Raw genomic sequence first — 21,559 nt, forward strand, 5'->3', positions numbered from 1 at the left:
AAGGCAGAAAGAGAATTACAATGTAGTTCACATGGCACAATTATTCTGTAGTGCCTTCCCCAGTATCAGTCAGTCAACTAGCAAATATTTATTAAGGTGCAAGATACTATGAAAGAACAAAATAGACCTGATGTCTGGCCTCCAGATGCTTATACTTTAATTGAAGTAATAGTTTACAAAGGATGCCAAAATGTTTTATAATGTATCTTTCTGAACCAGATTTTAACCTTGTGGTTTATCTATTTTCACATTCTACCTCTTAAATACTATTAGGTGTTAATATTAGCGAGCAAGCAATTACTAAAACAAAGTATTCAACTACATTTGCAACTCATCGAGTCCTTGAAAATTAGTGATCCATGACACTCAAGTGATTTAAATTATTTTATTCTGTAAAATTACTTTAGTCTATAAAAGCACCAACTGGGAAAACAATCAAAACCATGTAATAATTACATGTTTCATTTATGTACTCTCAAATCTTTCTGAAAAAATACTGGATCACAAAATGACCTATATAAAGGAAAAGAAGAGGTTAAGAAATAAAAGCTAAAAAAAAAATTAGAAACCCAACTAAGCTCTTGAAAACTTCCAACTAAAGGCTAAGATTTAATTACTGTACTCAAAGCAAAATAATTTAGCAGATAATCTCATTAAGTTGCTTTGTTACTCTAACTCGTCTATCCCCTTATATTTTTCTTTTTTTTTTTAAAACAGGCCTAACATTTTAAATTCTTCAGTACTGTTTAGCTGTCTCTATACAAAATTACTTGGAGACTTGATCATTTATTTTAGTACGGCCAGGGTTTCTAACAAGTTAGAGACAAAGATAAATGAAGGAAAAAGTATATCATAAATTAAAATTCAGCAACAAAGTACTTAACCTTTGACCACTGTGTTAATTATGGTTCTATAAATCAGTAAAATATTGATTATTAACCAGTAGTTATAATACTATAAAAGTATAGCTACCTAGCACATCTCTAAATAATTAGTTTACTTCATATGGTAAGAAAACAGTATCAGCTCTTTATCCATAGTACCTCAAGAGGGAAATCCTTTATGCTGACATCTACAAAAGACTGGCAGTAATGAGGATCCATGTAAATCAAACTGTCATCTACAAGGACAAAACAGAAGACAAGTAATTCAAAAAACACCTTATTATTACACTGCTTACAATCCAATTTCTATGTAGAATAGCTGAAAAAAATCTGGGAGTAACAGCTTGCCAGACTGATACTCATTGACTGAAACATAGGTTTGCACAGGATAGATTAACTTTTGCATAATCAAATATGCTTGTATAAGCAGAATTTTTATAAAGTGATGAGACTGTCATTTAATTTTTGGTGATAAAATTACTTTCACAAACACACAATTATATTCTACAGTTTGCATATGAAAAATGTATTGCACTTCTTTATCTTGACAGGAAGAACATATTGCTTGTCATTTTATCATCAACTTGCACCACTAAAACTGGTAAAAAGTAAATATGTAAATAGCAACTGCCAGAATGTGGCAGCAATGTCTTCTGAAGTTTAGTGCAACCAATAAATTATGCCTTGTTTATGCAATAACAGAAATTAAACATACATTTTACAGAATCTAATTATGTTGTGGACCAAATGACAAATGAGTGGCGATAGTAGGACTGATGAATGTATAAGGTACTCTCTTTGCTCTGTTAATCATCCTGTTTCCAGATGATCTCATATTAACTTTCTGACTTTTAAAAGAAAATAATGAAGAAATATGTTTTACTAAATCACTAACCTTGAAATCCAGCAAAGTAATATGACTGTTTAGGTTTGCCACCAATAATACCCACACAATATTCCAGGCTTAAAATACCCTGCCAAAAAAAATTAATACAGATTTAGTCAAGAGACAAGTGGTAATTATTCAAAGCAAACCAATTTCTATTACTAATATTAGTAGTTCCCAAATTTACCACTACCAGTTATCATTTATATTACATTTGCACCCAGGTTCTGAAATCCACTTGTCTTCCAAACTGCCTTCCTTTTCTTTAAATCACTCAACATTAACATGACAAATCAAATATTTTGATCAGCATGTTGTTCAACAACATTAAACAACTACTACATAGAGAGATAATCAATTTTATCACCTTAAGGCAATAAAATTCCTGCCAAAGCCAATACACTTAGCCTTCCAGTTAGCTGGTGCAGCCTCACTGTGATCAACGTAAAATTTTTGTCAGGCTTTTTGAAATGCTAACAATAGTTCTTAGACCTTATTGCTGTTTTCATTGAACCTTGAGTCTTGGAATCACAAACTGAAAGCCATTTTCTAATCAATGGCATTCACTCAAATTTTTTATGCTACTTCATTTGAAATAAATATAAAGAGTAATGAAAACAACTTAATCCAAGGAAAATAATAATTATTACTGCATTTAAAACCAATTTATTTTACTAATCATAAAATATCAGGAATACCACAATAAATTATTTAATACACCCCTCAGCAATCTATTCTAAGCAGAACTCTAAGTTAGGCCAAATCAACTCTATATCTTTTTAAAAACATGTCCAATTGAGTAAGTTTAAAATGTCTAGTGGAATGAATTAATGTCTTATGAATAGTTCCTGCAATAATTTTGATATATCCTATAAAACACAAATAATGATAGAGTATAGGTTATAAAATCCCAAAACTATTAAACAATAGTTAAGCTTTCCTCCTCTTAAATGAGAGGATGTTTTGAAATCTATAAGATACAAAAATAAATAATATATGGACAAATGTTCTTTTTCCTTTAACAAGTAACCAAACCATAGAGAACACACAAACATACAGGAAATACAGAAAAAAGTAAAACTTTTCCAAAATTCCAACACCAAAGCTCATCATTATTAACATTTGGGGGAATACCTTCTTAACATCTGTCTATATTACATATATACACACAGAGATTTACAAATACAACTTTATATATGTGAAATCTCACAACATATGCCATTGTAACCTTTTGTTGCTCATTATGTCATGAATATCTTTTCCTATCAATAAATAGAAATCTATATTAACAATATGTAGTAGCTGAAAAATATTCTATTTTATGATAACAACAAAATGTGCTTTAAAACTTCCACCATAAATATTTAAGTCGTTCCAAGTTCTCATTATTATAAGTAACCCTCCACTATAGTTTGAACATTTTTATTCCCTCCAAAATTCATGTGTGGGAATTTAATCCCCAATACAGTGTTGAAAGCTGGAGCCTGTGGGGAGGTGTTTAGAAGTCATGAGGGCAGAGCTTGCATGAATGAGATATCAGGTTAAAACCTTAGAGCTAACTAAAAATGAAGATAAAATTGTATCAAAAATCTCAATGTTGCTATAAAAAGGACTTGCAGGAGTGGGTTCTCTCTCCTGCTTCTCTGCCACATGAGGACAGAGTTCACTCCCTTTTGGCCCTTCTGCCTTCCACCATGTGAGAGCGCAGCAAGGAGACCCTCATCGGATGCCAGTGCCTTGATCTTAGATTTCCCATCCTCCAGAACTGTGAGAGAATAAATTTCTGTTCTCTATAAATTACTCAGTCTCCAGTATTCTGTTATAGCAGGAAAAAATGGACTCGGACACCCTCTAAAGAACAACCTTGTATATTTTTAGTATTGTAAAAATATCATAAAGTTTTTTCTGAAATGGAGAGCTGCAACTGAAAAAAATTAAATAAAACGGAGAAGGCATATCAGGTTAAAATCTTCGAGCTAACTAAAAATAAAGATAAAATTGTGTCAAAAATCTCACTAAATAGTAATAAAGTTACTTATTAATAAAGAATTCTACTGTTTTCCCCCTAAATAAAAATCCTTAATACAATTAGAGGGTGCCTTACTTTACCGTGAGGCAGTCTAATCAGTTGAAATGCAATGTTTATATCATAGAGACCTGTGAGGCAGTGAAAGTTCTGTCTCTTACAACTGAGAAAAGAAAGAAAAAAATATATAGCAAGAATTGTCACTGACTCTCCTCAGAAAATGAATGGTTCTAAGTAATGGAAGAAAGACTTTGGTTCTTGACATCTGTATTTCCCTTGCAACGCATTAGAGCAGGTTTAGCAATAAATGCTTAGAAGCAGATTAGGAGCTAGAATGCCATTACATATAAGAGGCTGTATCTTTGGATTGAAACACTTTTCAGTTCCTAAAAGAGCTTCTTCACAGTTATTTTTCTAGTGGTGAAAATTTATTGAGCTGTATCCATGAAGCAATAAATAAGACTGAAGTAATCAGTCAAAAAGAAAAGTCCTAATTTGTCTCACTGAAGAAAAAGAACATATTGGATTTTCCTCATTCCAGGTCCTTAAAAATATATACATACATAAATAAATAAACCTCCTGTGGTAAGGACTAATAAAGCACACAACAAATTTCCTTCTTCTCATACGATGTAGCAGGATGCTATGTTGGCACTATCTCTGAAATACCTTGTTCAATAAATTTGAAAAACAGAACTAAACAGTAAATTTTAGACTCACCAATGTACATTGGTTTGGCAGGAAAAAATACAATGGCTGACCATACATGAGAAAAAGAAAAAAAATATTTTTCTTTTAGGGCTAATGAACACACTACCTTTCACTTCTAAGTGAATACCTCTTTACATGCTCTCATTTGGGCTTTGACTCAACCATTCCCTCTGGCCAAACATAATACCTATCATATAACCTACTCCACTTAACCATTACAGCCATTTTTACGTAACTGGAAAATCAAAATGTTTCATCAGTCACTGCTCTCCCACTTTAGTGGACTACAGTGTAAACAGAGTTAGGAGAAGCTCAAGAAAATGTTACCTTTCAAAAAGTTCATGTGTTAAGAGAAAAATATGAAAAACAAACTTAAGAGTCAAGAAAAGTCTAGTCTCTGCCACCCAGTCTGCTATCTGAACTTGAATATATCACTTAACTTCTCTATGTCTTTTAGATAAATTTATATTGAAAAGTATTATAAAAATTAGTGTTAACAAATATGTATCGAGTAACTCCTATATGTTAGGTACTGAGGCTTCACTTTAACAGCTTAACCATAGTTTGTTTCACTACAAAAAGAAAAGTCCTAATTTGTCTTGCTGAAGAAAAGGAATATCCTGGATTTTCCTCATTCCAGGTCCTTAAAAAAATTAATATAAATAAATAAACCTCCTGTGGTAAGGACTAATAAAACACACACCAAATTTCCTTCTCCTCATACAATGTAGCAGGATGCTACATTTCACTACAAACCATGGTTAAGCTATTAACCATGAATCACTCAAGAGCATTAGGCAGTGTGACCATCTGATGAATACTATCAATACCACCAAATAGCAAAGTCCTCAGTCAGATGAAACATGCCTGAAGCCATCTGCAGCCCATTCCACCAGGAATGAAACTTTGGCTAAAGGAATCAGTTCCAAGACTGCATCAGTTTCTAATCATCTCATGGTAGTAGAGAAGGCAAAAAAGAATCCAGTTCAGATTTGATTAGAACCCACCTAGAGATGACAACATGTCAGAAGTCTCAAAACCCTCAACAGCTTCTCTAGATGAAGTGGTTCACAGTTTCTCACACTGCACCAATAACCCCTACTAAAGATACATGTCAGACATCAAAACCTTACCTTTATTTGGAAGATTAATATGTCATTGATATATCACAGTATTGTTACTGTAACAAATGTGCTTCCAAAATCTTAGTAACTATTAAGAAAAGCCCATATACCAGCTAAAAAACTTCCATGTATCATATGTTAAAAACAACTGCTCTAGATTTCTAGAATTAGCACAGTCTACCCTGAGAACAGATATTCCAACTAAATATACAGAGACCATAATATGGGATTAATGCCTCATGAAAGGAACAAATTGTTATTAATCATAAAAGACAGATCCAGACTTTATTTCAACATTACTATATCCCATAACACTCCATTTAAAGAATTCCAACTATTGCTACAAAAAGAGACTACTAAAAAATGAAGAATTTTATTGAAACTATGAAAAAATCTAAAAACTTTCACCTTAATCAGAAACTATTTCCAAGGCATTTTATCGTTAAGTGAGTGTCTTGGTGCCCAAAACAAGGTAACATAACTACACAGGTTCTTTTGGTGCAAGAAACCAAACAATGTGCTCCACAAAGAACCGATTTTTAACTGGCTAAGATGAAAAAAAACAAAGTTGGAACTCCTCCAAATACTATCTTCATATCTTCATTATTTCTATCTACATAAATAATCTCATCTCTTATTGACATCATGGTGTCACAGGAAACATATTATGAGATAATATAGCAGTAATAGAGTTTTTTCAATAATTAATGTGATATAGTTTAATGCTAGTTTTATGAATAAAGATACATACTTAAAATTACAAATAAGAATAATGAAACTGTAACTATATTACAGGTTATGATTATTGCTGCATTTGTGTCTCCCTGATTACCTACAAAGACTAAAAGGCTTTTCATTGTTATAGAACACTGTGCTCTTCAACTCACATTGGTCTTATAATACTGAAATTTAAAATCTCTAATGTCAAACTTTACGACATACGACTGTAAAATCATCACTACTCATTTAACAGAAAAAAAAATTGCAAACCTTCTATATTTTTCATATTAGCTAGTATTGCCTTAAAAAAATTAGCACTTATTTCATACCTTCACAAATTCTAAGTAGTCGGTGTTGGTTCTTTCTCCACCAAGTCTAACAGGAACTAGAATAATAACAGCTTTGTCATCTGCATTATCAGAAGTCATGGAAGCACTCTGTTTATCAATTACATCACAATTGTAAACTGAGAAAAACATAATGAATATGTATTAAATTTTATATAAAAGTGATTTTCAGAAATATTTTTACCCAAATTTATCCTCCACCCACAATGGACAGCCGGCTATGTCATCTCTGGCATCACCAGAAATGTCTTAGTAAGTTAAAAATACCACTAGGATAACTGGCTAGCCATACACAGAAGACTGAAGCTGGACCACTTCCTTACACCATGTACAAAAATCAACTCAAGATGGATTAAAGACTTAAATGTAAAACTCAAAACTATAAAAACCCTAGAAGACAACCTAGGCAATACCATCCTGGACACAGGAACAGGCAAAGATTTCATGACAAAGACACCAAAAACAATCGCAACAAAAGCAAAAATTGACAAATGGGATCTAAATAAACTAAGAGCTTCTGCACAGCAAAAGAAACTATCAAAATAGTAAACAGATAACCTATTGAATGTGAGAAAATATTTGCAAACTATACATCTGACAAAGGTCTAATATCCAGCACCTGTAAGGAACTTCAACAAATTTACAAGAGAAAAACAAACAACTCCATTAAAGTGTGGGCAAAGGACATGAAAAGACACTTTTCAAAAGAAGACATACATGTAGCCAATAAGCATATTTTAAAAAGCTCAATACCACTGATCATTAGAGAAATGCAAATCAAAACCACAATGAGATACCATCTCACACCAGTCAGAATGGCTATTATTAAAAAGTCTAAAGGTAACAGATGCTGGCGAGGTTGTAGAGAAAAGGAAATGCTCATATACCACGGTGGGAGTGTAAATTAGTTTAACCATTGTACAAAGCAGTATGGCAATTCCTCAAAGGGTTAAAAACAAAACTACCATTTGACCTAGCAATCATTATTGGGTATATACCCAGGAAAATATAAATCATTCTACCATAAGGACACATGCACACGAATGTTCACTGCAGCACTATTCACAATAGCAAAGACACAGAATCAACCTAAGTGCCCATCTGACAGATTAAAGAAAATGTGGTACATATACACCATGGAATACTATGCAACCATAAAAAAGAATGAGATCATATCTTTTGTGGCAACATGGTTGGAGCTGGAGGCCATTATCCTTAGCAAACCAACACAGGAACAGAAAACCAAATACTGCATGTTCTCACTTAAAAGTAGGAGCTAAATGATTAGAACTCTTGAACACAAAGAAGGGAACAATAGACACTCGGGTATACTTGAGGGTGGAGGGTGGGAGGAGAGGAGCAGAAAAAATAACTACTGGGTACCAGGTGTAATACCTGGGTGATGAAATAATCTGTACAACAAACCCCCGTGACATAAGTTTACCTATCTAACAAGTACCACATGTACCCCTGAACCTAAAATAAAAGTTTTAAAATAATACCTACCTGATTTATGTATTCAATAGATACTTATTGACAGCTAGCTACTATATGACACTGGGCTTTCAGCAGTAGGCAAAACAGAAAAAATCCCACTCTCCTTGAGCATGCATGCTCATGGAGGAAACAGACATGGTGATGTGTGTTTTGAAAAAACAAAGAGAGAAGGGTGAACAGGAAATGCTGAGGGCAAGGCAATTTAAAATAAGGTGGCCAGGGAAGATCTTATGAGAAAGTAATATTTGAGTCAAGACCAAAAGAAACAAACCAAGTAATACTGATACCTAGGGGAAAAGCATTCCAAGTTAAAAGAAAATACAAATATCTTAAGGCAGAAGTATGATTAGCACGTCCCAGGAACAAGAGGACAGTCTTCTGCAGGGAAGTAAACAAGGGGTACAGTAGCAGGAAATGGGATTAGAAGATAACATTATATAGAGGAGAATGAAGACAGATTGTGTGAACTCTTGAAAACCATTGTAAAGACCAGTTTTTCAGTGATGGGAAACCATTGAAGAATTGTTTAGGGATGTCCTAATCTGACTCATAGTTTAACAGCCTGTTTCCCGTGTTCACAATAGACTGTACAGGCAAGGGGCTGCTCTGCCTATGGAGTAGCAACTTTTTTATTCCTTTACTTAATAAACTTGCTTTCCTTTTACTCTAAAACTAAAATAGGCTACAGGGGCAAGGGCTACAGCACAGAGAACAGTTACAAAGCCATTGCAGTTATCCAGCAAGAGATGATGGGGCTTGAACAAAGGTAGTAACTGTAAAAACAGGGAATGGTCAGCCGGGTGCAGTGGCTCACGCCTGTAATCCCAGCACTTTGGGAGGCCGAGGTGGGCGGATCACGAGGTCAGGAGATCGAGACCATCCTGGCTAACACGGTGAAACCCCACCTCTAGTAAAAATACAAAAAAATTAGCCGGGTGTGGTGGCGGGCGCCTGTAGTCTCAGCTACTCGGGAGGCTGAGGCAGGAGAATGGCGTGAATCCGGGAGGTGGAGCTTGCAGTGAGTGAAGATCATGCCACTGCACTCCAGCCTGGGTGACAGAGCTAGACTCCATGTCAAAAAAAAAAAAAAAAATAGAGAATGGTCACTTACAGGTAGTAGAAAGTGATCAGTTCAGCCAGGCGCGGTGGGTTACACCTGTGATCCCAGCACTTTGGGAGGCCAAGGTGGGTGGATCACTTGAGGTCAGGAGTTCGAGGCCAGCCTGGTCAACATGGCGAAACACTGTCTCTACTAAAAAAACAAAAAATTAGCCAGGCATGGTGGCAGGCACCTGTAATCCCAGCTACTCGGGAGGCTGAGGCAGAAGAATCGCTTGAACCTGGGAGGCGGAGGTTGCAGTGAGCTGAGATCGTGCCACTGCACTCCAACATGGGCAACAGAGTGAGACTCTATCTCCAAAAAAAAGAAAAAAATGATCAGTTCATGTATTTGAAGATAAAGTAAGGACTCACTATTAAATGTGTAAGATGTGAGAGAAAAAATTGAGTCACAGGTGATTCGAAGGGTTTTGGTTTAAGCAAACCATTTGTAAATGGTTTGCATTTACAAAGACATGGAAGACTGGAGGAGGGGAAAATACAAGAGGGAGAACTGGGAATTCAGTTTTAGACACGGTAAGTTTGAGATACTTGTTAGGTAAATAGAAAGGTTGACAGGAGGCTGAGACAGGAGAATGGCCCGAACCCGGGAGGCGGAGCTTGCAGTGAGCTGAGATCCGGCCACTGCACTCCAGCCTGGGCGACAGAGCGAGACTCCGTCTCAAAAAAAAAAAAAAAAAAAAAAAGAAAGGTTGAGTAGACAGGGACATAATGCAACTGGAGTTTGGAGAGAGGACTAGGTTGGACCTATCAATTTGGGAGTTACCAACATGCAGATTACCATCTGCATTATAAAGCCACGAGACTTGGTGAATTCAAATCAGCATAGACAGAAAAAGAGATGAGATGAAGTCTAAATGCTGGGCACTAAAACAACATTTTTAGAGATCAAGGAGATGAGGAAAAACCAACAAACGAGGCTGTGAAGGAGTGAATAAGGAGGCAGAGGGAAAACCTACACAGTAGTGTCTAGAAATCAAGTAAACAAAATGTTGTAAGGAGGAAGAGGAAAGAGTCAACGCTGTCAAATACTACTGACAGATTGTGTGATATGAGGACTGAGAAGTTACTGTGAGGCTTAGAAAGATTAAATTATTGGTAAGAGCAGTTTTGGGGTGGGCACAATGGCTCACACTTTTTTTTTTTTTTTTTTTTTTTTTTTTGAGATGGAGTCTCCTTCTGTCTCCCAGGCTGGAGTACAGTGGCACGATTTGGCTCACTGCCACCTCCGCCTCCCGGGTTCAAGCGAATCTCCTGCCTCAGCCTCCCGAGTAGCTGCGACTACAGGCACCTGCCACCACATCCAGCTAATTGTTTTATTTGTAGTAGAGATTGGATTTCACCAAATTGGCCAGGCTGGTCTCGAACTCCTGACCCTGTGATACCCCCGCCTCGGTTTCCCAAAGTGCTGGGATTACAGGTGTGAGCCACCACGCCTGGCCAGCTCATGCTTATAATCCCAGCATTTTGAGAGGTTGTGGGTGGCAGGAGGATCACTTGAAGCCAGGAGCTCAAGACCAGCCTAGGCAACACAGCAAGACCCCCATCTCTATAAAAAATTTCAAAATTGGCCAGAGATGGTGATGCATACCTTTAATGCTAGTTACTTGGGAAGCTGAGGCAGGAGCAACACTTGAGCTCAGGAGTTTTAGGTAACAGTGAGCTATGATTGCACCACTGCACTCCAGCCTGGTCAACAGAGTAAAATCCTGTCTCAAAAAAAAAAAAAAAAAAAAGAGAGAGAGAGAGAGAGAGAAAGAGAAAAGAGCAGTTCTGGTAGGGTGTTGGGTATGACAGTCTAAGTACCACAGTTCAAGAGAAAATAGGAGGATTTGGTAGAAGCAAATACAGACAAAATTTTATTTTATTCAAATTAAAGTAGTTTTATTCAAAACATACTTTACATCCGTACTCCTTGTCAGTTGAATGAAACTTCTGATCTTCCCAGAAGAGCTGAATAGGAAATTCTGCCACTTCTGTCCCAGTTCTTTCCTTTAAATTCCAAATTGAGACTGAGCTATCAAATTCTTCTCTTCACCTAACTCCCCTATCTCCCATAGTCAATGAAACCAAAGCTACAAAAATGCCATGGTAGTTCTCCCTCATCAGGATGGAGATTGCATTCTTACCCTTCATCTTCAATCAACACACATTTATTGAGGACCTGCTATTTATTGATGCGTTCTACACTAGAGAAGTATAAAATAAATAAGATCCTGACTTCAAAGAATGTCGAGCCCAATCGTTTGGTATTTTCCTTCCACTTCCAATATAAATGTAAGGGCTATGACATAATCCAATTCTGTAACAGAGGCTCATTACAGCAGCAAATTTCAACCAAATGATTCTGATAACTTACTTCTACACCTGCTACCTCAACAATCATTATATATAAGAAACGGATAATTATAAGGTGGTATCACAAGTGAATTACAAGTACAATATTTAATAGAAGTATTTCCAAAGTGTTACAGACCACAGAGGAAAAGTAAACTAATTCCGCCTAACAAGAGTTGGGAAAGATTGCCAAAGGTGTAACCTTTGTGTGTGTTCCTGAAGAATGAATAAGACTTAACGAGAAGCATTCTAATAATAAAGAGCATTCCAAGCAGAGGCAATAATATGCACAAAGGCATGGGGATAAAGATAATGACACCATGTCTAAGGAATGGCCTGAGGGTGGAAAATACTTTAGTGTACTGTGTATGGAAGATAGTGTTAGAAGGTAATGCTGGAAATGTAGTTCAGGACAAATTATAAAGGACTTCATTGTGCTTCATATGCCAAGATAACATGAGACTAGAGTTAATGGGCATTCATTGGTTTGTAGATAAAGGGACATGATCAGCTTCTCTTGATCAGATGGACCAAAAAGGGAAGAGAGACAGGGAAATCAAGTTAAAGTCCAAGCAAGAAGTAAGGGTCTGATCTAAATCAACGAGAATGGAGATGAGAGAACAGATTTCAGGACCATTTTCTTAAATGTTGACTGACTAAATATAATATAAGCATGAAAAAGCGGTCAAGAATAAGTGGGTTCTACTTAGGACTTGAGTACATATGTGGACATGCCACTATTAGTCAAGAGAAAATAGAAAGAAAAAGGGGTGGGACCAAGGGAAACAGTAAGTGTACTTATAAACATGCTGAATTTGAAGCATTTGTAGAATATGTAAGTGGAGATATTTGAAAGGTGGCAGAAAATATGCGTTATCACATATTGACTCAGGTAGGCTTAGAAATGTAGTTTTTTGAGACAGAGTCTCACTCTGTTGCCCAGGCTGGAGTTCAGTGGCACAGTATCAGTTCACTGCAACTCCGTTTTCAGGGCTCAAGTGATCCTCCCACCTCAGCCTCCCGAGTAGCTGGGACTACAGGCATGTCACCACCATGCTCGATTAAGTTTCGTATTTTTTGTAGTGACGGAGTTTCACCATGTTGCCCAGGTTGGTCTCAAACGGCTGGGCTCAAGTGAGTCCCCCCACCGTGGCCTCTCAAAGTGCTGGGATTATAGGCATGAGCCACCATGCTCAGCCCTAAAAATGTACTTTTAAAAGTCCTAGTACACAGCACATAGTCCTAAGTATTTAAAGCCATAAAAATAGATGCAATTACAAAGGAGGAGAACACAGAATAAGAAAAAGAGAAAATAAATGGAAAACAAAACCTTTATAAACACGAATGAACACAGAGGGGTAATAAATCATTGATAAAATCTGGTTTCACTTAATTCCTAATCTCATAGTCTATCAAATTATACAAATACAAGTTCTCCCTTTAGGAGTCTTAAACATGAATGATAAAAATTTTAAGAACTACTTCAAATTACACAAGCCATTTCTATAACAAGGAACATTGTAATGTTTGCTTAATTAATTATACGTAGCAAATATCTAGGCTGATTGTGTCAATAAAAGCACAAAAGGCAAATTCATACATTCATTTAATGATTACTTATTCAGGTATATCCTTAGGCTTAATTAGAACTATTTAACACAGCAAATGTTTTGCAAGACTTCCTACTTGAAAAACAAACATAGTACCTGCAAAACTCATACTTATCTGAAAATTTAGACCTTTTCTTTTCATATGGCCATAATTATGGATATTAGTCTTTCTTTACAAGGAAATTAACCTTAACAAAAGGCCAAACAAAAACGCATGAATATTTGGTAACTATTATTACATACTACAAACGCTAGTTGGTTATCAGGATAACCTTAAGCATTTTATAGATACCCTTGTATTAAAACATGATTGAAGTATATTTAACTTTTCTAAAACATTAACATATTTTATTATTGTAACAGTATTCCTGTAAAAAATATACTTAACAGCATGAGGTGGCTAAGCCATTTTTATTTTATTAAGAATTAAGGTGTCTATTTTATCCACAACAAAGTTTCAAAATTACTACAGGTTGCGCATTCCTAATCCAAAATCACAAACTTTAAGAGCACAGCATTTTTCACAAGTGAAAAATTCTACATGTGACTGCATGTGATGGGTTGCAATCAAAACATGGCCAAAATTTTGTCTCATGCACAAAATTGTTAAAAATAGTGTATGAAATTTCCTTCAGGCTATGTGTATAAGGAGTATACAAAACATAAATGAATTTCATGTTTAGACTTCAGTCCCATCCCCAAGATATCTCATTACATACATGCAAATATTGAAAGGTCCAAAAAAATACAAAATCAGAAACACCTGTGGTCTCAAACATTTTGGATAAAAAATAACCTGTATAGAGAGTGATCATCAAAAAGAAGACCCAAAACAATAAAACAAAGCAAAACTGGACAATAGCTGCATCATTATTAGATGATTTACTGAAGTATTAGTGAGAAATATATTCAATTCCTCATAAGATAAACTAAGAATTCTCTTTCCTTGAAATACATCCACCAATGAAATGATACCCAGCATTCATGCAGCCCAAGTATATACCTATGTTAAATTTTCCTGCCTATCTCTTTTAAAGTAATTATTTGAAATGCTGAAATTCTTTGAGAATTTATTTTAATAACGCAACTAAAAATTCATAGTATGTATTCAATCAAAAAATATTTTTATTAAGTGCTTACTACATTTAGAAACAAAAATGTATAAGACATGGTCCCTACCTTCATAATCATTTACGGTATTACTGGGATAAGCTAAATACATATAAAAAGTATGACCAAATAAAACAGATAAAAATTAGAATTATATACATTCCTTACCTGTACAATCTTGTGCAACATAAATAGTTATTCCTTGTAAATCAGGGTGTCTTGCTTCTTCAACTGCTTTTCTGAGAAAATAACAAGCATTATCTTTCAAAATCCTAACATTTCCTATTAGTAACTAAAGATTTAATATAAGAAGGAAAAAATGCCAGGAGTTTTGTGACTTTCCTATTTAATTCATAGTGTCTGCTGTCAAAAACTATTATCTGAATCGTATCAGACATCAGATTAAAATTTTCAAAGTTGAGTATTACATTAAATTACTCAAAGAACATTAAAACATCAATTACAAAATACATTTTAAAAATTATTGGGTATAAAGCTCTACTCCTCTCCCTCCAAAACGAAGGATTTCTCTCAACCACTCACCTTACCAGTGGTATGAATATGCTGCAAGATTTGCTGCAAATTAACTTACATTACTGACTAGGAGTCAATTACTGTGTCTGTCTTCTGGTACCCTTAAGAAACTTTTCGTTCTTTAAACAACAGCATGACTTTTTTCCTTCATTCAAAAACCTATAAGACCTAAACAAATGAATTTCCTAATTTCAAGTCTTGAAATTATATAAGTAAAAATGTAAATTAAACAATATTCCTAAGTATAATGTTCTCAATGCTGTACATGATGTGAAAAAACTCACAGTATCTGTAAACAGTGATTATGCAAATTGTGGAAATATAATTTTATTTAACTATATATGTAATTAATTAATTTAAAATGTCCTATTATTCATGTTCCCGATAGGCACATAGAAGAAAGATTGGCAAACTATGCCCATAAACTGAATAAAACCTGTGGCCTGTTTTTATACCATCTGCAAGCTAAGAATGGTTTTGACAGTTTTTTTTTTTGGTTTTTATTTTTGAGACGGAGTTTTGCTCTTGAAATTACACAAGTAAAAATATAAATTAAACAATATTCCTAAGTAAGTATAATGTTCTCAATACTGTACATGATGTGAAAACAATCACAATATCTATAAACGGTGATTATGCAAATTGTAGAAATATAATTTTATTTAACGATATATGTAATTATTTAATTTAAAATGTTCTATTATTCATGTTCTTACGTGTTAGTATAGAAAAAAGATTGGCAAACTATGCCAATAAACTGAATAAAACCTGTGTCCTGTTTTTGTACCATCTGCAAGGTAAGAATGGTTTTGACAGGTTTTTTTTGTTTTTTTTTTTTTTGAGACGCAGTTTCGCTCTGCCGCCCGAGTGCCCTGGTGCGACCTTGGCTGACTGCAAGCTCCGCCTCACGGGTTCACGCCATTCTCCTAACTCAGCCTCCCGAGTAGCTGGGACTATAGGCACCCGCAATCACGCCCGGCTAATTTTTTGTGCCTCTTTTTGATTTAGTAAGGACGGGGTTTCACCGTGTTAGCCAGGATGGTCTCAATCTCCTGATCTCGTGATCCGCCCGCCTCGGCCTCCCAAAGTGCTGGGATTACAGGCGTGAACCACCGAGCCCGGCCTGTTTTGACAGTTTTAAAGGACTGGAGGGAGAGGAAAGATGGTCAACAGAAACTTTTATAAGACCTGTGAAGCCTAAAACATTTACTATTGACACTTCACAGAAAAAGTTTGCTGTCCCCCGGAGTAGAGAACATCTTGAAGGGTAGAAACTATGCTTTTATGATTATGCTCTTATAAATGTCATACCAAGTTGGAATTGATATATTATTAACAATCAAATTAATAATATTAGGCAAATACTTTTCAACTGTAAGCATCTGGCCTATAAAATATAGGAGCATGTTAATATGCAAAAGTGCTTTGTAATAATTTCATATTTATACATGATTTTAAATGGAGTAAATTTAAATCACATGCTATACTTTTATGAAATATTAAATGATTTAGTTTGTAACAAAAATGGGATACACACATAAATAATTTTTTTAAAACTTGGTATCGAAATAAACGGTACATAAAAAGCTGAAGTAAAGTGAAATTTGACTTTCAACTTTTTTCTAACTATCCTGAATGTCACAGATCCTTTACTTTTACCATGATATAATTATAATATTAATAGTGCCATACATTTACAATTCACAAGAATTTGATGTGTGCAAAGAAATGCTGAAAACATCAATTTTAGCTCTTGACATTTCATTACACTACCAGTACATTACAGCCCCCAGGTTACACTATTAAAAAAAACTATAATGTTATGCATGTTCCAAGGTTGAAAGAGATGTTAGTGTTTAGAGCATTTCAATAAGGTATTCTAATGAAAACCTGGTTAGAAAGAGACCTGGCATATCTATACCTAAGAGAAAGAGAATAAAAATTTGTCAGTAAATAAATTAAATGTAACTTGAGCCGCAATAGGTCTTCTTTTTTCTCTATTGGCAAATGAAAGCGTCTTTATCAACATTCTCATACAGTTAGACTATTAAAGTTCCAATTATATATACAAATTGCAAAAATCAGTATCTCTTGATCCTGGGGACCTCTATCACAAGAAGAAAGATTTTAAAACAATTTTACCTTAAAATGTGAGCAACCACAGCTGGTCCATACCAATCTCCTGCTTTTTTCCCAGACTTCTTTCCATATTCTATTAGTTGATGTAAGCCAAAAAGAGCCAAGGGGGAATCACCAAACCAAGAGATGATTTTCCTATGATAAATTTCATTTCGCATTTCATGATCATCTGAATATTTCCCAATTGTTTCCTTCAGAGAAATTTTTGAGGTTTTGAGTTCTCTTTCCCCTGAAAGCGATGCTTCAAATGATGCAGTAAATTTTTTGACAGTGTGGGAAGTCCATGACTCAGAGTCTGAATTTTCAATATTCAAAGCATCAGGCCAGGTCCAAGCTATAGTAGTTCCAAAGCAAAGTGTTCAGATCTTTTAAATAGATACTTTAACAATTCTACTAAAATAAATATGTAGCATTTAAGGTCATTTGGGTTACTAAGATAGTAAATTCAAAAATAGGCAAATATATGGAAACAAAAAGTAGATTAATGGTTGCTTATGGAGAGGTATTGGGAGTGGCTGCTAATGAGTACAAGGTTTCTTCAAGGGATGATAAAAATGTTCTAAAATTAGATTTATGGTGATGATTGTGGAACTCTATAACTACGCTAAGAACCACTGAATTGTTCACTTGAAATGAGTGAATTTATGGTACATAGGTTATAGCTCAATAAAACTGCTTAAAAAACAAAGGTACAAGACAACAATATGCCAAAATATCAATGATGTTTATACCTTAATGGATATTCTCTGTACTTTTCTGTAGTTTCCAAAATTTCATATAATCAAGAAAAAAATTACAAAAATACAAGACAAAAGAAAGAAAAAATAGCAACCTTGGGTAAAAATGGACAACCCCAGGTGCTCTTTTTTCTGTTCTTTGACAGTGCTGAGATAGAATAAAGACTTTTATATTTCATTATCAGACTGCTTATCAAACATCCAGTCTTGACTACCCAAAGGCACCATAAACATATTTACTAACATTTATGATACTCATAAGAGATATCTTCAGAAAGTGGATGTTTTGATTATATGTTAAAATAGAAGTCTGACCGTGGAAGTATGAAATTTTTTTCAAAATATTTTCTTGTACATTTCTTCAGAATAACTTAATCATTATTAACAGAGTAATAACAATTCTCTAACAGTTAATAAAGGAAATCATAAAAGATCAAAGACCTCGAAAAATCAAATATATCCATTATGTCACTGTTTTGAATAACAAGACAATCCCCAAACATGCATATAATTTTAAGTTAACAAAATAAGTCATAGATTCAGAGATCTAGTGAGGACTGAAAAATATTCCAATCTTTGCCCATAACTGCACAAGACTATAAATAAATCATCCCAGAAAACCATTTTAAAAATTATTTTTCCTTACATTTTCGACGCCATTCTTCAATAAACATTCTCTCTAAATAATCTCATCAATAATCTCTACAAAAAAGTTACTAAATATATGCCATGCATTGTAGGGATACTGTCTTAACACTTATAAAAATCTGACAGTATTTAATAATCAAATGATATAAAATTGTAAATTAAAATATTCCTGCAAATGTACACATTATTAAAAATGGACTAACACAAAGGTGGCACATTAGGAAAAAATACATATGTAAGTTAAGTATCAACGACATTTTTTAGGGTCTAAAACTGCATGATGACCTTATTAAGAATATGTCTAGTGCCAGGCACAGTGGCTCACACCTGTAATCCCAACATTTTGGGAAGACAAGGTGGAAGCATCACTTGAGCCTAGGAGTTCAAGGCCAGCCTGGGCAACATAGTGAGACCACATCTCTACAAAAAAGTTTAAAAATTAGCTAAGCATGGTGGCATACACCTGTGGTCCCAGCTACTCAGGAAGCTGAGGCAGGAGAATAGCTTGAGCCCAGGAGTTCGAAGTTGCAATGAGCTACGATTACATCACTGCACTCTAGCCTGAGCAACAGAGTGAGACCCTATTGCTAAAATTTTTTTTTTTAATTTAAAAGAGTATGTCTAGCTGGGCGCGGTGGCTCAAGCCTGTAATCCCAGCACTTTGGGAGGCCGAGACGGGCGGATCACGAGGTCAGGAGATCAAGACCATCCTGGCTAACACAGTGAAACCCCGTCTCTACTAAAAAATACAAAAAACTAGCCGGGCGAGGTGGCGGGCACCTGTAGTCCCAGCTACTCGGGAGGCTGAGGCAGGAGAATGGCGTGAACCCGGGAGGCGGAGCTTGCAGTGAGCCGAGATCCGGCCACTGCACTCCAGCCTGGGCGACAGAGCAAGACTCCGTCTCAAAAAAAAATAAAGAAACCAGAGTAAAGTCTCTTAAAATTTCAAAAATATTACATATCTCCCCAAAGTCACTGTTATTGACCTGCCCAGGACTTAACTAAACTGAAGATAATCCAGAGTTCAACCAAAAGGAAAGAAATAGTAACAACAATAAAATCCAAAGGGTACTAAAAATTGAACTAACTTAACTCATAATGGTGACCAAGAATAACAGGTATATTTAACCTGCATTTTTGAAAAGGGAATCAGGAAAGTTTACATATGTCATATCTGACCCAATTCAAAAAAAAAAAAAAAAATGCAATACCCCAAATTAGTTACAACTCCTTAGAAAATCTCAGTCAAGAAATTAACCTCAGGGAATTTCATGCAGTTTGTAAGCTGGAACTCAAATGGAAAAATATCGACAACAAAAAAAAAAACAAAAACAAAAAAAACAGAGATTTGATTTACCTCTACCAAGAAAGTGTAGTATGAGTCCTTGAGCCAAGAGCATCTGACCAGTTCTCAATGTGCAGCCCCACCCACAGTCTGTTGTCAAAGCTGAGCCTTCTATTTGAGGGAATTCTTCCCTGTAGGTCAGCCATATTCTAGAAATGAAATCTTTACGAAATTCTTCTACATTTCCTGCAATTACGTGATCCTCTATTGTACATCCCGATTCTGCAGGTAAGGTTTTATCTTCATCTAAAAAATAAACATATGGTCTAAAGAAAACCAGAGAAATGTCTATAATGGCAACAAACATTATCATTACTGTCTTAAGATGTGAAGTATGTCACAATCTTTCTAATCCTTTTTTCTAATTTTAAAAGATAAATCTTATTCTGCCTATGAAAACCAAGTTTGAATGCTGAAATGTTTTACATACTGTAGAGTTAACTAATATAAGGTATTATCAATAATACTCGTTATTAATAATAATATCCTATATTCTATACATAATTAACTCTTTGAAGAGGGGACACAGACAAGGATGATATTAGATTTCTCACCGGAAACAAAAGAAGATAGTGCAGCAACATCTTTAAAGTACGGAAGAAAAAAATCATTAACTCAGAATCCTATACGCAGCAAAAACATCTTTCAAAAACAAAGGCAAAATAAATACTTTTTCAGACATACAAAAGCTGGAAGAAGACATCACCAGCCAACCTGCATTAAAAGAAACCTTAGCCAGGCATGGTGGCTCACACCTATAATCCCTAGCACTTTGGGAGGCTAAAACAGGAAGATTCTGGCTGGCTGCAGTGGCTCACGCCTGTAATCTCAGCACTTTGGGAGGCCAAGCCAGGTGGATCGCTTGAGGTCAGGAGTTCAAGACAAGTCTGGACAACATGGTGAAACCCCATCTCTACTAAAAATACAAAAATTAGCTAGGCATGGTGGCAGGCACCTGTAGTCCCAGCTACTCAAGAGGCTGAGGCAAGGGAATCGTTTGAACTCAGGAGGCAGAGGCTGCAGTGAGCCAAGATTGTGCCACTGCACTCCCACCTGGGCAACATAGTGAGATCCTCATTTCTACAAAAAATAAAAAATTAGCCAGGTGCGGTGCAGATACTTGGGAGGCTGAAGTGGGAGGATCACTTGAGCCAGGAGGTTGAGGCTGCATTGAGCCATGATTAAACCACTGGTCCAGATGGAAATACAGATTCACACAAAGGAATGAAGAACACCAAACATGATACCCTCTTTGAAGGATATTTGACTATTCAAAATAAAATAACAGCAATTTACTATGGGGTGTGTAACATATAAATAAGTAAAATGTGTGGGGTGTATAATATATAAATAAGTAAAATGTATGACAACAATATCATGAAGACCAAGAGGGAGAAGGTAAAGTATACTGTAAGGTTCTTTACTACATGTTAATTGGTATATCACTTGAAGGCACACTGTGATAAGTCCAAGATGTATACTATAAACTTTAAACCACTAAAATAACAATAAAAAGTTATAGCTAATAAGACAACAAAAGAGATAAAAGAGAATCATAAAAATACTCAATCCAAAAGCAGGTAGAACAGGAAGAAAAGAGAACAAAGAAAAGATTTAACAAATAGAAAGCAAATAATGGCATGATATATTTAAACCTAGCTTTATTACTAATCATATTAAATGTAAATGGTTTAAACACATTTATTTATTTATTTATTTATTTATTTATTTATTTATTTATTTATTTTTAGTTTTTGAGAAACAGGCTCATTCTGTCACCCAGGC

The 21,559-nt window shown here is 35.1% G+C and overlaps 1 protein-coding gene across 19 annotated transcripts in view; it reads right to left on the minus strand.

Annotated features, from left to right (window-relative positions):
• ATG4C (autophagy related 4C cysteine peptidase) overlaps positions 1-21,559 on the minus strand; it is an 82,425-nt gene that overhangs the window by 29,995 nt on the left and 30,871 nt on the right. For all 19 annotated transcript variants that reach the window (XM_077937452.1, XM_077937379.1, XM_077937857.1 and 16 more), the window contains 6 exon segments: positions 19,787-20,020; positions 17,048-17,378; positions 14,540-14,610; positions 6,681-6,817; positions 1,780-1,858; positions 1,044-1,120 (listed from right to left, as the gene is read on the minus strand). In XM_077937452.1, coding sequence (XP_077793578.1) covers positions 1,044-1,120; positions 1,780-1,858; positions 6,681-6,817; positions 14,540-14,610; positions 17,048-17,378; positions 19,787-20,020 — 929 coding nt within the window.

Source organism: Macaca mulatta, chromosome 1, assembly GCF_049350105.2.
Source record: "Macaca mulatta isolate MMU2019108-1 chromosome 1, T2T-MMU8v2.0, whole genome shotgun sequence".
NCBI classification, from domain to species: domain Eukaryota; kingdom Metazoa; phylum Chordata; class Mammalia; order Primates; family Cercopithecidae; genus Macaca; species Macaca mulatta.